The 16539-nt window shown below is 35.6% G+C and overlaps 1 protein-coding gene across 8 annotated transcripts in view; it reads right to left on the bottom strand.

Annotated features, from left to right (window-relative positions):
- ZPBP (zona pellucida binding protein) overlaps positions 1-16539 on the bottom strand; it is a 149374-nt gene that overhangs the window by 33730 nt on the left and 99105 nt on the right. For all 8 annotated transcript variants that reach the window (XM_015133559.3, XM_001082779.5, XM_015133560.3 and 5 more), the window contains one exon: positions 11892-12069. In XM_015133559.3, coding sequence (XP_014989045.3) covers positions 11892-12069 — 178 coding nt within the window. The remainder of the gene's footprint in view (positions 1-11891; positions 12070-16539) is intronic.

The following is a 16539-nucleotide window of genomic DNA, read 5'->3' as shown; positions in this document are numbered from 1 at the left end:
AGATCATGTGCTTAATCACAAAATGTTCAAATAAATTAAAAACACTGAAATCATACAAAGTATATTTTCTAATCAAAGTAGAATAAAGCTAGAAATCAATCGTTTAAAGAACACTGAAAATCACAATATGTGGACATTAAACAATACAATCAAACACTCAAAGGGTCAAAATAGAAAACACCAAAGCAGCCAGGTGCAGTGGCTCACACCTGTAATTCCAGCATTTTGGGAAGCCTAGGTGGGTAGATGACTTGAGCCTAGGAGTTTGAGATTGGCCTGGGCAATATAGTGAGATCCAGTCTCTACAGAATAATAAATAAATAAATAAGCCAGGCATGGTGGTGCATGCTTCTAGTCCCAGCTACTCAGGGGACTGAAGTGGGAGGATCACTTGAGCCCAGGGGGTTGAGGATGCAGTGAGCCATGACTGTGTCACTGTAGTCCAGCCTGAGTGACAAGGCAAGACCCTGTATCAATAAAAAAATTTAAAAACCCACAAAAGAAACAGGTTAATACCTTGAGACAAATGAAAATGCAAACACAACATAGAAAAACTTATGCCATCCAGCAAAAGCAGTGGTAAGAGGGATATTTATAGCTGGAAACACATACATCAAACATGAGAAAAGACTGCTAATCAGTAAACTAATTTACACTTTAAGGAATCAGGAAAAGGAGATAAAACTAAACATAGAATCACCATAATGAGGGAAATAAATTAGGAAATAGAAAAAAATAAAATAAAATAAACACAAAGGTTGGTTCTTTGAGAGGATCAAAAAAGGGAACAAACTTTAGCTAAATTGACTGAAAAAGAAAGAGAGGACTCAAATTACTAAAAATCACAATTTAAAAGTCAGGACATTACTACTGATTTTATACAAACAGAAAGAAAAATAACAAAATACTATGAACGACTGTATGCCAACAAATTGGATAACTCAGATAATACTAACAACTTTATAGAAATATATAATCTATAAAAAATGACTCAAAAGAAATAGAAAATGTGAACAGATTTATAACTAGTAAGGCAATTGAATCAGTAATCAAAAACTTTGTTATAAAGAAGAGCTCAGCAAGATGGTTTCACCAGTAATTTCAAACAAACATTTAAAGAAGTGACACAAATCCTTATACACAATCTAAATGTTTGCAGAGGAAGGAACTTCCTAACTCATTCTATGAAGCCAGTATGATCACGACACCCAAGTCAGGAAAAGACATTACAAGAAAACTACAGACCAGGCCGGGCGCGGTGGCTCAAGCCTGTAATCCCAGCACTTTGGGAGGCCGAGACGGGTGGATCACGAGGTCAGGAGATCGAGACCATCCTGGCGAACACCGTGAAACCCCGTCTCTACTAAAAAATACAAAAAACTAGCCGGGCGAGGTGGCGGGCGCCTGTAGTCCCAGCTACTCGGGAGGCTGAGGCAGGAGAATGGCGTAAACCTGGGAGGCGGAGCTTGCAGTGAGCTGAGATCCGGCCACTGCACTCCAGCCCGGGCTACAGAGCGAGACTCTGTCTCAAAAAAAAAAAAAAAAAAAAAAAAAAGAAAACTACAGACCAATATCCCTTATGATTACTGCTCAAAAATTCAATAAAATATTAGAAAACAAAATTCAATAACGTAGTAAAGGACTATATACAATGACCAAGAAGATGTTATTTCCAGAATGCATGAAAGATTTAACACATGAAAAACAATCAATGCAATATACTACGTTAGCAGAATGAAAAGCAAAAAAACTACAGGCTAATGTCAATTGATGCAGAAAAACCACTTGTCCAATGTCAACCCCTTTTTCTGATAAAAATATTCAACAAAGTATGAATAGAATAATACTCTCTCATCATGGTAATACTTTATATGAAAAATTCACAGCTAACATCACACTCAATTATGAAATGATGAAGGCATTTCCCCTAAGATTAAGAACAGGGCAAGGGTGTCTACTATCCTCATTTACATTTAACATACTGTTGAAAGTTCTAGCCAGAGAAATTGGGCAAGAAAAATAAACAAAAGGCATCCACCTGGAAAGGAAGCAAAATTATCTGTTCACAGATGACATTATCATCTTTGTGTAAATCTTCAAGATTCTAAAAAAATCAAAATCTTGTTTATATCTAATAAACATATTCAGTAAAGGTGCAACATACAAAATCAACATGCAACAATAGCTGCATTTCTGTACATTAGCAATGAATAATCCAATGGGAATTTAAGAAAACAACTCCATTTACAGTTACATTCAAAAGAATACAATGCTTAGGAATAAATGTATGCAAGGAGGCAAAAGGCTTGTACACTGAAATCTAAAACATACTGTTGAAACAAATTAACTCATAAATATCTGTGTGGTCATGGATTGGCAGACTTAATATTTTTAAGATGGCAATACTACCCAAGGCAATCTACAGATTCAGTATTGTACCTATCAAAATGCCAAGCATGTTTTTGCAAAAATAGGAAACCTCATCCTAAAATTCATATGGAATCTCAAGGTACCACAAATAGAACAATCTTAGAAAAGAACAAAGTTGAAGAATCCACATTTCCTGATTTTGAAATGTATTACAAAGCTACAGTAATAAAAACAGTGTGATACTGGCATAAAGACAGACATACAGACCAATGGAACAGAATAGAGGGCCCAGAAAAAAAACACTTGCACAAATTGTCAACTGATTTTGACAAGGAAGCTGAGACTATTCCATGGATAAAAGACTGTCTTTTCAACAAATGGTGCTGTGAAAACCGGACATCCACATGCAAATGAATGAAGTTGGACCCTTACCTTACACAGCAAACAAGTAATTTAAAGTAAGTAACACACCTAAGCTAAAACTTTAAAACTGTTAGAAAGCCTAATGACACTGGGGGAAAGTCTGATGACACTGAATTTGGCAATTACTCCTTGGATACAGTAACAAAACTATAGACAACAGAATAAAAAATCTAGACTTAACTCCAATTGGAAAAATTCATTGTCATCAGGCTTTTCTGGGGGAAAGTCTGATTACACTGAATTTGGCAATTACTGCTTGGATATGGTGACAAAACCACAGGCAACAAAAGAAAAAAATGGACTTAACAAAAATTTATAGCTTTGTGCACTTAGGACATTATCAAGCGAGTAAAAATACAACTCACAGAATGGGGAGAAATATTTGAAAAATCACACATTTGATAAAGTATTAATATCTAGAATATATAAAGAACTCCTAAAACTCAGTAACAAAAAGGCAACCTAATTTAAAATTAGACAAAAGACTTAAACAGACATTTCTCCAAAGAAGATATACAAATGGCCAATAAACACATGAAAAGATGCTCAGTATCAATTAGTCATTAGAGAAATGCAAATCAAGCTCACAATGAGGAACACTTCACATTCACTAAGATGGCTAGTGTAGAAAACAAACAAGTAAGTGTTGGTGTGGAAATGGAGAAACTGGAAGGCTTGTATATTGCTGGTGGTAATATAAAATGGTGCAGCTGTTGTGAAAAAGTTGGACCTCTCACAGAATGACCATATGATTCAGTAATTCCACTCTTAGGTATATATGCAAATATCTGAAAGTTGGGATTCATATAACTGTATACTAATGCTAATAAAAGCATTATTCACTATTGCCAACAGATAGAAACAACCCAAAGGCCCATTAATAAATGAACAGATAAATGTAGTAGAATATTATTCTACCGTAAGGAATTTAGTTCTCATACTGGCTACAATATAAATGAACCTTAAAAATACTTTAACTAAAATAAGCCAGACACAGAAAGACAGATACTGTATGATTACACTTATATAAGGTACCAATAGTATACAAATTCATAGAGATCAAAAACAGAACGGAGATTACTGGGAGATGAAGGGAAGGGCTAATGGAGTTATTGTTTAATTAATACAATTTTTGATAGCCATATGAAAAAGATCCTAAATGGATAGTGATGATTGCCCAATATGGTGAATGTACTTACCACTACTGAATTTTACACTTAAAAATGGTTAAAATTCTATATTTTATGCCATGTATAATTTACCAATAAAAAAAAAAAGCAGAGCTTCTGGGAGACATGGCTAATCAGAAGGTTTGGGCAGGATAATTAGAAGGCAGGCCTGGAACATGTTATGAAGCCACAAAGTGAGAAATTGCTAAAAAAATGAGGAGGGTATATTGAATGAGTACACATTTTACTTTAGATAAACTATAATGGTGAAATTTTGGATAATTTGAACAACATAATAATGATGGCAATGAAAAATAACTAAAAGAATACAATATTCATAAATCCATAATGGCAAAAAAATAATAAATTGGGAAAGAATATAACTTTCCCTTAGAGCAGAATTATAATCAATAAATATAGAATAATGAATAAAGAAACTGCCATTAGGCAAACAACACAGAAACAATTGTCACATGCAGGAATTATCACTGGATGCTAAAATTAGTTCATCATTTGATGTTAAACTTTGTCCACACATTTGCCAAATGTGTGATGAATATGCATGTTTCTGTAGTCTCAAACTACTTTCTAACAAGACTTTAAGACAAAGGAATAAAATAGCATCAGATCTGGTGCTTCCATCCCCTACACTGGGGGACTTGAGTGCAGATTTGCCCAGCCCAGGCGGGAGGCCAAGCTGGGCAGGACTGAGCTGGGCAAACCTGCACTCAAGTCCCCCGGTGCAGGACATGCAAGCACCAGATCTGATGGGGGTCAGGTAGCAGTTCTCAGGTTCCTAGAGAAATGCCCCAGTGAGGACTGGAAGAACTGCTGCCATGCCAAAGACCCAGCACAGAGAAATGGAGTGACTACCTCCACAGCCTAGTGAGCAGTTGTGGGACCCACTTTGCTTTTATCCTCTGGACCCAGTGGCGTTCCCTCCCATGCCCTGACCTTGGCAGCAAGTGGGGACAATAAGTCACAAGCAGTTTGCTTTCAGTCTGTGAAACTCAGGCAAATAGCTTCCTGCTACAGTTCCATGAAGGTGGCGGGGGTCAGGGATGTTGCACTCATCTGTCAGTTCTGGCTATGGGGGCTCCTACCCTGCTCAAGACCAGGGTGCCAATCCCCAGTCTGAGATTCTCAAAACCAGTGAGTGTCACTGTTGCTAACTGGCATGTTCCCAAGCAATTCTCTAGGATCTAGGAAAGAAATGGCTTCCTCTTTTGGTGCCCAGGTCCAGGAGCATGTTTGGTACACTTCCCGGTGCTGTTCCTTCTCATAGTTTCCTGACTGCTCCCCAAGTCAGATTCAGGGTTTGAAAGGGTCAAGGAGCTCTGCTGTGGCCTGGATTGCCTGGCTACCCAGTGGGAATGTGTATCACAGAGACACTCACTCTCCCTCTCACGTACTGGGCTTTCACACAATTTTCCACTGGACCTCTTCATGTGGGCTACTGCCCATCTTCTTTTCCCAGAATACAAAGTTTTCTTTCACTTTTATATTGAACTCCCGTGTTCTTCCTTGTATAAACATTCTCAGTGTGAATTTTCTCTATATACACTATTTTGCTGTTTCCAAGTGGCTGAGGTGTGCTGGCAAAGCCTCTATTCTGCTATCATTTTTCGGCTTCCAGGATGTCCTGGTATCCTGCATACCAATCTAATTCCTTCAGGTCATAGGTCACAAATGCTTCATAAGAGTCACCTCGGGTCTCCAGTATCTCAGGAGAAGAGGCAGTAGAGGTGGGACTCTGGGCCATACACACTGAATTTAAATTGATCGTTTCAGTGAAATATTTTTGGTTCCAATTGTACTTTTTTGTCCCCTTTCCAACTTGGCTTCTTTTGGATAAATAAAATGGAGTTTTGAGGTAACTTTTTTTTTCCTCTCTACTAATTGTTACATACATATTATTTTACTATCTTTTAGTGGTTGTCCTAAAGAATACATCACACATCTTAATCTACTATTACATCTAATACAAATCATTACTTATACCAGTTCTAGACAATAGTTGAAACTGAAAACATTTTATTTACTCCCTCTTGCTTTTGGTGTTACCATGATCATATATTTAGTGCTACATATTTTAAGCACATAAAGCATTATATATTTTTGTTTAGTCAATATTTATTTACATTTATCTCTATGTTTTTCCTTTCCATTGCCCCTTATGCCATCTTGCATGAACATGTTTCTACCTGGGATCATTTTAAACTAACTGAAAAATTCCCTTTAGTCCTTCTTTCAGTGTAGATTTGCCTACAACAATTCTCTCACATATTATGCCTAAAGGTGTTTTGATTTTCCATCATGTATGATGATATTTCCATCAGGTATAGCATTATAAGTTGACAATTGTTTGATTTCAGCACATGAACATGTCATCTTATTGCCTTTTGGTATCTGTCATGCATTTCCACACACCCCTTCTATCCATGATAGAAAGGAAGGGAGATATGCTGCCTCTTGAATCCTCATGCCCTGACATTTTACCAATGTCTTTAATAGAATGAGTAATTTTTAAATTTTATTAAATCACGCATCTTAATCTACTATTACAATCTTTTTCTAGTTTTTCCAGAAAGAGCTTGGGTCTGCTACAAGCTACTCCAGCATGGCCAGGAGACGCACTACTTTTTGTTTTTTAGCTTTTGACCCAGTAAGTCTTCATGATATTGTTAATTTTTCAACATATCTAAGACAGTTTCACTCAAATAAGTTTTTCAAATTACATGGACTGCTCTTACTGAAAATAAATGTATCAGCCAGGTGCAGTGGCTCACACCTGTAATTCCAGCACTTTGGGAGGCCGAGGCTAGCAGATCACAAGGTCAGTAGATTGAGACCATCCTGGCTAACACGGTGAAACCCCATCTCTACTAAAAACACAAAAAATTAGCTGGGCATGGTGGTGGACACCTGTAGTCCCAGCTACTTGGGCAGCTGAGGCAAGAGAATGGCATGAACCAGGGAGGCGGAGCTTGCAGTGAGCTGAGATTGCACCACTGCACTCCGGCCTGGGTGACAGAGCAAGACTCCATCTCAAAAAGTAAATAAATAAAAATAAAATGTATCTATTTAAGGAAAATCTGGGCATTCCACACTGCTAATCCATAGAATGACCTATCCATTGGCCATGATTTTTCAATTATTTAGTTTCTTCAGAAATATAATGATTCAAAATAAGAACAATGTCTTTGTGGGTCTAAAAGGCAGATGAATTTTATTTCATACTGATAATAGAAACTATTTACATACATGTAGTGAAAAAGCTGCAAAGGAAACATTTTTTTGTCTCTGATCCTCTGATGTAAAATCAGGGATGCAAGTCTGAGTAGGATAAATTTATTGACTCTGAAATGCTTTAATAAAAAAAAATTTCACCTACTAAACAATTTGTTTTTCCTGCATAATTAACTAAAAGTACAAATGTACAGTTTATTAATAAAACCATCTCAAGATGATTAAATACGCTAACCTGTAACCTAATCATTTCTGACCACTGACACAGTATCTGTGTCACAATGAAAGAACTCCCTACTGGAATTTCCATGTGATTATCAAAAGTCTTGAATAAGCAATAGCTATTCGTTTTTTTGTTTTGTTTTGTTTTGTTTTGTTTTGTTTGAGACAGAGTCTCGCTCTGTCGCCCAGGCTGGAGTGCAGTGGCCGGATCTCAGCTCACTGCAAGCTCCGCCTCCCGGGTTCACGCCATTCCCTGCCTCAGCCTCCCGAGTAGCTGGGACTACAGGCGCCTGCCACCTCGCCCGGCTAGTTTTTTGTATTTTTTTAGTAGAGACGGGGTTTCACCGTGTTAGCCAGGATGGTCTTGATCTCCTGACCTCGTGATCCGCCCGTCTCGGCCTCCCAAAGTGCTGGGATTACAGGCTTGAGCCACCGCGCCCGGCCAGCTATTCGTTTTTTTAAAAAAGAGAAAGCAATAGGGAAAAAAAAGTTGTCCAATTTATTATTGAGCTACATATTTAATCCATAATAATCAATGGCAAACAGTCTGCTACCTCAGTAGAAGTGTGGACATCCTGACAAGGTATTGCCTTATCAAAACTAATATTCTGACATTCTATCTATGTGTTGCCTTATCAACATTAATACTCAGATATCTCAAACTCAGTGTATATAAGAATCACCTAGGAAGCTTATAAATGTAGATGTCTGATTCATAAACATTGGATATATTTTGAGAAAATCTTTAGGAAATTCTGATACACACGTAAGAGTTTTAAAACCACTGCCATAGTTTAAACAGAAAAAAAATAGGAAGGAGAACTGGGGTATTATGTCAAAGAATGTTACTGGACCTACAAATTTGTTGGGTTTTTTTTTTGTTTTTTGAAAAAAATTAGTAGAAATAAAATAGGGGAAAGTTGAATATACAAGCTACACAAAAACAGAAATAATAGAAATTGAAAAGTAAAGCATTTCAGAATCTGTGTTTTAACAATATTCTCTTAAAAACAATGTAATATTTGGCTGGTCTTTGGTTGTAGTATATTATATAATTTATAAAATTATAAGATACTGATAACTCACAAATTTAATAAATCTCTCCTTAAAGTACCAAAACTGACTAACAATAGATGTACATAATAAGCAACGCTAAATGTCAAGTCACAGAGAAGCTTTGCAGTACAACTTAATTTAAAATTACTAAATAAGTTAGGAAAAACAAAAATAATGTAGGTAGAAATGTCAAGTCTTCACTAATTTATAAGGAAACAAGCTTTGTCTACCATCTAGAAAGTAAAATTAAATGAGTAAAGAATGATATCCAAAGGAAAAGAACAAATCTGGTGCTTCTTTCACCTACTATGGAGAAAGTAAACAAACTTCCCTTATGTCATAAACATGCTTTGTCTCAATCTTGTTTGTTGAATATAAACATGGTATATCATTTTATTCTGGACGAAGTTGTTTTATGAAATATCTCATATATTTTATGAGCTCATCATCATTTTATCTAGTAGTTTCATACTTGAATAGATTTTAAGTTCATTTACTGTGTTAATTTTGTCTTTTAACTAGTGTTATCCTAATTTAAAACACAGGGTAATTTGTTAAGTCATTTTCTATTCAGAGAAACATTTAAGTATCTTTTTGAGTAGTTGTACGCTTTTCTAAAATGTTAGAGTGATGACCTTCTGTAAAATGAACAAAAATTATTATTATCCTATGGGGTCCTGAATATTGCATTAAGGGAACTGAATCTTGCTTAACAGGAATAACACAAAGACAATTATAAATTAAAATGTTTATTAACCATAAGATGGCACAAAATGAAATTTGGCAACTCACTAATTAATAAGTCTATTGAGCAATGATGATGAGCCCATAAAATCCAAAAAATAAATTTTATTTTATTTAAGCAAAATTTCCCCCCATAAACTTGATGCTCATTCATGTTGTTGCTTGGATGGTACCTGCTATCCTGGTATACTGCAAAGTAACTTCCTCAAGACTCAAAGACCCACCAAGAAAGCCGTATCACAATTACGTTGAACCTTTCTGATCTATCCTATTGCTAACTCAGTTTTCTTTATATAATCTTCTTGTATTTTTTCCTTTAAGTTTAACAGCCTTTTGTTCCCTAATTGTTTCATGGATGCATCTCTTAAGTATATAAACTCCGTGGGCAGAGATCAAATATTCAGAAGAACAAAACAGTATTTTAGAGACAGAAAATATTTTTGAGATTCATGTTAAATTTTCTCATATACTTCTTATGACACGAATAAAAACAATTAATTAACTTGTTCAAATAGCATAGCACATAAGTTGAGTGTAATCATTACATGATGAAATTAGAAAACATTACAATTGTGTTGTTACCCAAAGTTTTTAAATACAAACAAAATTTTAATGATAAAATTATGTGTAATTCTGACATTTAAAACTACTACTTCACTTGAAAGAGCTATGTTTGACAATTTCAAAATACTTATAATTAAGGAGATGCAAATATTTTAACAATTTTAGTTTATCTTAAGTCTTTTTTGAATAATGATATAAATGCATGTAATAGACAGTCTAACTACTATGTTCCAGTTTATTTTTGGGTATTTCTATGTTTTTCTTTACGCTTATCTGTGTTCTGGAGTTTCTATATATATATATATATATATAAAATATATAATATAATATATATTTGTGTTCAGGAGTAATATATAATATGTATTATATGTAATATATTACATTATATTTACATATATAATATATAAATTAATTTTCAGTCTTAAAAGTTTAAAAAATTTACACTAATATCACTAAATTTATACCTGTCATAGTCTGTTTCAGACTATCTATATATATCATCAGTAATTATACATGTCATATATTATTAATTATATACAATGTATAATTATATATTTTATATTTATATATGATCTATATATGGCATATACAAATATTTATAATTTGTATATATTACATTATACATAAATATATTATATATTATATGATATAAATAATCATATGATTTATATATAAATTATATATTTAAAATCAGTGATTTTTATATATATAAAATAATATATATAACCACAATTTTAAAAATAGTTACAGAGTTAACAGTTGGAAGTTATTTAATTTGTATTCTATTTCATAATATACCTTGGTACTGTATTTTTTTGAAAGTTCATATATTTAAACAATAACGAAACACAAAAAGTTATAAAGATAACTCTAGCCAAATCAAAGAAAACAAAGTAAAAGGAATATTTAGTGGTCTATTTTATGAAAAGGCTTTTAATCTAACTTAAATTGCAGAAAGAAAGGAGAAAAGAACAATTAGAAATGACTTAATGAGAATGATATTGCTATGATTTGGATATGGTTTGCTTATTCCCATAAAATCTCATGTTTAAATTTAATTCCAAATGTGGCAGTGCTGGGATGTAAGGTGTAGTGGGAGAGGTTTGGGTCATGGGAGCAGATCTCTCATGAATAGATTAATACCCTCCCTCAGGGGTGACCGAGTTCTAATTCTATTAGTTCCTGTGAGAGCTGGCTATACAAAAGAGGCTGGCACCTGCCCCCGTCTCTGGCTTCCTCTCTCACCATGTGATTTCTGCACACTCAGGCTCCCCTTCACGTTCATCTTCTGCCACAGGTAGAAGCAGACCAAGGCCATCACTGAATGCTCAATCTCAAACTTTTCAGCCATCAGAATCATGAGACAAATAAACTTTTTTCCTTTATATACTATCAAGGCTTAAGTATTCTCTTACAGCAATATGAAAGAGACTAAGACAGGTATAAATTTAGTGACATTAGTATAAATTTTTAAAAGTCTTTTAAGACTGAAAATTAATTGGCCCATTAACCTCTCAATAATAGAAATGCAAAGACTTTGAATTCATGTGCTCAATCTAAATCAACAGCCTCTTCAGAACTCTCTTCTATAGTAAAGATGAAAAAGAAAGAATAAACATCAGAGAGCAGCTCAGATACTGTAGTGCTAGGACCAAAAGTTAGAAAAAACAATTGGTAATAAAACAATTCATATACTTATTTCAAAAGGAAGGAAAGAGTCACAAAGATGTCTACTGTAGACTATACAAACCTAAACTCATCAATAATAGATTCTAAAAGATATGTTAATTGGCTTTTTTTTAAGTCAGGAACTCTAAGTGACTCATAACTATTATTTGTGTTTCCTCCCAGATAACTGCCTAGTGATCCTAAACTCCCTTGCTGTAATATTAATACCAAGGCCAAAATTAAGCCAGACTGTTTTTTCTTTCACATCTTTAGATTCACATAGCCTTTTCAAATACACTACTTTAAATAAACTATGAAAAAATACCTAAATGATGGTAAAAATAAGTGATACGCATTCACTTAGGCTTAATGAAAATAAGTAAATTTTCAACAATATAAAACATGAAATCATAATTCATTACATACCACAGCACTCAGGACATTTTGGATGTTGCTGGACATTCATTCCATACCCTGGAAAGCAGCGATTAATCCAAACCATTTGGAGAGTACCTTCAATATAGTATATTTCAGGTAATTGTTCTGCACGTCTGCCAAGAATTTCTACTTGTTGATTAAAGAATCTCTCTATGAGATTTTTAGCCTAAAATATAAATACAATTTGATGAATTGTTAGCCATAAAAAATGTAATTTTAGAACAAATAAGGATGCATGTGGATTTACAATTTGAAGAAAACAAAGTCTCAAAGTCGTTATTTTTTCTAGCACTCGTAGAATATAAATAAAACACACAAAACTGAAAAGATGTCATCTATACACATCAAATATTTCTAAATGTACTTCCAATTACAATGCAAAGAAATCATTTGAAGATATAACCAAACTTTTTGGTCCCTTTGTATTTTGAATAATATATGGATAAGTATATGAGCAAAATCAAGAAAGCTCTTTGAAATTGATTGAATGATAAGAAATGTAATGTACTTTAAAATAAAATATTATAAGCATCTGTAAGAAGCTTATCCTGAGGCACAACATCAACTCTTTTCACAAAGAAAAATTTAATTTAAAAACAAGAAAAAATATAACACATTACAACTTCTAGCTCTGTTTCAAAAATTAAGTCAAAAAAGCACCATTCTGATCTGTAATTATCTGTATGTTTGTAATAATTATACTGGCTTGCCTCCTAAAATTAACAAGAGCCTTAGACTTCTGTGACTGCTAAAATCTATGCATTCATGTATGAGGTATGCATAAATTCAAACTGCTACAAGCTAGTTAGTTCTACTCCACTCTGCCACACTAATTTGCACCTCCAATCTAGTCAGGAGCCGGGATAAATGGACCACACAGGCTGATCTATAACCACTAATGGTGCACCTCATGTCTACTGAGTTCTTCCAATATCTTGTAAGTTACACTCCTTCCATTACAATTTCTATAATGCCCAGATTCTCCCATGCAAAAACACCCACAAAGGGTGATAAAATAACTGTTTCATACATAAAGTAACTTAAAATACTGCATAAAATTATTTTCAGGTTATCTGTATAAGGCAGTGGTTCATAACCTTTTTGGTACTAGGGAATGGTTTTACGGAAGACAGTTTTTTCACAGACCAGGCTGGCAGGATGTTTTTGGGATGAAACTGTTCCACTTTAGATCATCAGCCATTAAGATTCTCATAAGGAACGTGCAACCTAGATCTCTTGCATGTGGAGTTCACAATAGGGTTTCTGATCCAATGAGAATCTAATGCTGTCACTGATCTGACAGGAAGTGGAGCTCCGGCAGTAATGTTCGCTTGCTGCCACTCTCCTTTGGCTGTGTGGCCTGTTTCCTATCAGGCCATGGACTGGTACTAGTCCAAGGCCGGGGGATTGGGGACCACTAGTATAAGGTATATATGAAACATAAATAAATTTTCTATTTAGACTTGGGTCCCATCCCCATGATATCTCATTATATATATGCAAATACAGCAAGTCCTCAAATAATATCCTTTCCTTCAATGTCATTTTGTTATAATGTTGAAGAGAAAAAAATGCTTCCCAGCTAGGCCACTGTGCACATGGAGTCTGCATGTTCTCCCCATGTCTGCATGAGTTTTCTCCAGGTACTCTGGTTTCCTCCCACATCTCAAAGATGCATGTTACATTAATTGGCATGGCTAAATTGTCCCCCTAGGAGTAAGCGTGGATGTGTGTGAGTGCACCCTGTGATGGAATAGTATCCTGTCCAGCGTTGGTTCCCACCTTGAGCCCTCAGCTACTTGAATAGGCTCCAGCCACCAGTGACACTGAACTGGAACAAGTAAATAATTATCATACTTTGTTTTCATTACTCTTTCTTAAATATATGTGTTTCTCACATTTATTTCAATGTTTAATATTAGAAGTGTTTTGGGTCTTTACTTTGAAATGTGGTTACATTTTTGCAACCAGAAATATGCCAGAGGAATTTAACTCTCATTTATATCATTGAGCCTGTGGTAAAGTTGTTTTGTTATATGTCATTTTGCTTAAAGTTGCAGTTTCCAGAAGTCTATTGATGAAATTAAGTGAAGACTTACTGTATTTCAAAATCTGAAAATATCTGAAATCTAAAATACTTCTGGTTCCAACCATTTCAGATAAAGGATATTCAAAATATGTATAAATGTGTTATGAAAGTAATTGCATTTAAATTTGAGACTATAATTAAAACTGTCAGGAGACACACTCCTAATCACTCAGATTAGGTCATACAGAGCCTAATTAGGCTTCTAATACCCCATGAAAAAAAAAAAAAAAAACCTAAATGAAGTTAGACCTGAGAAAACCTAGTGATAGATGCAGGAGGCAGATAAGGGAGGATCCCTGGAGAATCCCCGACCTGCCCCACAAGTGTTTACATCAGATGCTTTTGTGCAGATGTGGGAACCTGCCCAGGGTCTTGTCTGTGCATGCTGGCAACAGACTGGGGGCCTGCCTGCACACTGGGAAAAGGGGGTGCAGCCAGTGGGGATTCACACCTTAAGCAGTGAGAAGGGTCCTCTTCAGCTCATATGTGTGGTGATCTGGTATTCAATCTGTGAGTTGGAAGCCTGCTGGCAGAACCCCTTTTTTTTCACTGAGAGCTTTCTTTAATAAATTCCGCTCTCCTCAAATTTTCAATGTGTCCATATGCCTAATTTTTCCTGGTTGTGTGATAAGGACCTGGATTTTAGCTGAACTAAGGAGCAAAATATCTTGCATCATTTTGGTGGCCCATGTGGGGACATGAGGAAAGGTGAGTAAAATGCAGACCAAAGCATCTTTTCCCCTCTTGTATCTGAGCCTTTTTGTCCTTGGACTTCTGAGAGTAGAAGAAACTGCATCCCCTACCCACCATTGCTCTTGGGGGTCAGGAATGTCAACCTTGGTCTAACCTAGCCTTTTCTATGGCATTTTCCTTCTTTTTTTCAGGACTGTAATGGCACCACCCCACCCCAATGGCCGCAGGCACCCATGGGACTAAAAGGCAAGCAGCATCACCTGTTCCCCCTTCCCTCCCAGCTGGGGCTGGGGCCCATGCCCAAAGGGTCCTGCATGGCAGGCTGGCCAGCATTCCCTGCCACGTGTGTGTCCACAGGGTCTTCCCCTCCCCTGCCAAGAGGTCCAGCTCTGTTCCAGCCCCAGGGAAGAAACAGCAATTAAGTTTCCCTCTTTGTTGGAGGAAACCATTTGCACAAGAATAAGAGGTTCTTCCCCCAGTTAACACAGCCCTGAACGTTAAGCTGTTTTTATTTTCTTATTTTTTTTTTACTCCACCAAGTCGAGTTAACTTTTACGCAAAAGGCTTTTTTCCTTTCAGAAGACATTTTACTAGGCCAGGACCCTAACTATCACTGTTTATATTCTCCATAAAGTTTTATTTATGAAAAAGGATTTGTGAGGCTGGTCTTAAGTTACAGCCAATCTGGAGTGCTTTACATGTCTTTACGGTTCTGTAAAAAAGAGGGGTACCTAAGGATGCGATAATGGGCCCAGGACTCCACAGGCCCTCTATTAAAGCCAGTCTGGTAAACTGGTCAGTGGCAAACTTTGCTGCAGGCCTTCATCTTGTTTTATGTCCTTGGAAGCATGATCTTACTGTAAGCAGGTGGCAGTGCTTTGTTTTAGCCTCCAACATTTTACAATGGCAGCCTGGGTTCAAATCTTGGCTTAGAGGAGTGAGTCCTTTCTGGTTTGCTATCTGTGTGACCTTTGACATTTGTTGATTCTCTTACCCTCCACCAACCGCCTTGAATTTTCCTCTCTGAGCACCTGGGAGATTACCTTTGATAAAGTTTCAAAGCTACAAATATTGGCTGTTTGGCATGGATAAAGTCAAGTAATAAGGGATTTAAAAGGATTTTTTTTTAAAGAGCACTCAGCTTAATTCAAAATGGATATCCAAGTTATGAGTATATTTAAAAGGCCTTTATGTTTTTCTCTTCCTGAACTTTATTTTCCTGGAAAAAGATTTTTTTCTCAGCTGACTAAACTATTTTTCTCCATTTTGCCTTGCCAATCTTAATGCATGCATGAGACACCCTAAGATGATTTCTCATGGCCTGGGACTCCTTGGGAAAAACAGAAAAGGTGCCACAAATTCCATTTTGGGAGAGATCTCTGTTTTCTTAAAGAAGCCCCAGGAATTAGAGGTGGATAGATCCCTCTCAAAATCTGTTTTTATCTTCCAGCTATACCTGTTTAATAGGCCCTGGAAACTGCATGCTTTCCTAGCCTTGCTTTAAGCCTTTCCTAGCCTTAGAGAGTTCCATCCAGAGGCCAATAATCCAATGAGGAGACTGGCAAACGAAAAGTCTTATAGTTACTGAATCTTCTTCTGCTGCCTTTCTGTGTAGTTATATATGTGTTTTGTGTGTGAGTGTGCATGTGTGTGTATGTGTGATGTCTATAAAAAACAGCTCTAATTAACTGACTTTAAAGAATGATAAACACTTGGATCAAATATTTTTTAAAAGGAAAATAAAAGCTGTGGTACCTTTTAGTTCACATGACATTAATTTTTGAAAAATAAAAATAGTCTTAAAGATTATTGGTAAAATGCAGATGTTGTCAAAATGTAAATTTTTGACTAGGG

The sequence above is a fragment of the Macaca mulatta genome, chromosome 3, assembly GCF_049350105.2.
Source record: "Macaca mulatta isolate MMU2019108-1 chromosome 3, T2T-MMU8v2.0, whole genome shotgun sequence".
Taxonomy (NCBI): Eukaryota; Metazoa; Chordata; class Mammalia; order Primates; family Cercopithecidae; genus Macaca; species Macaca mulatta.
This window is presented reverse-complemented; position numbering and strand designations above follow the sequence as displayed.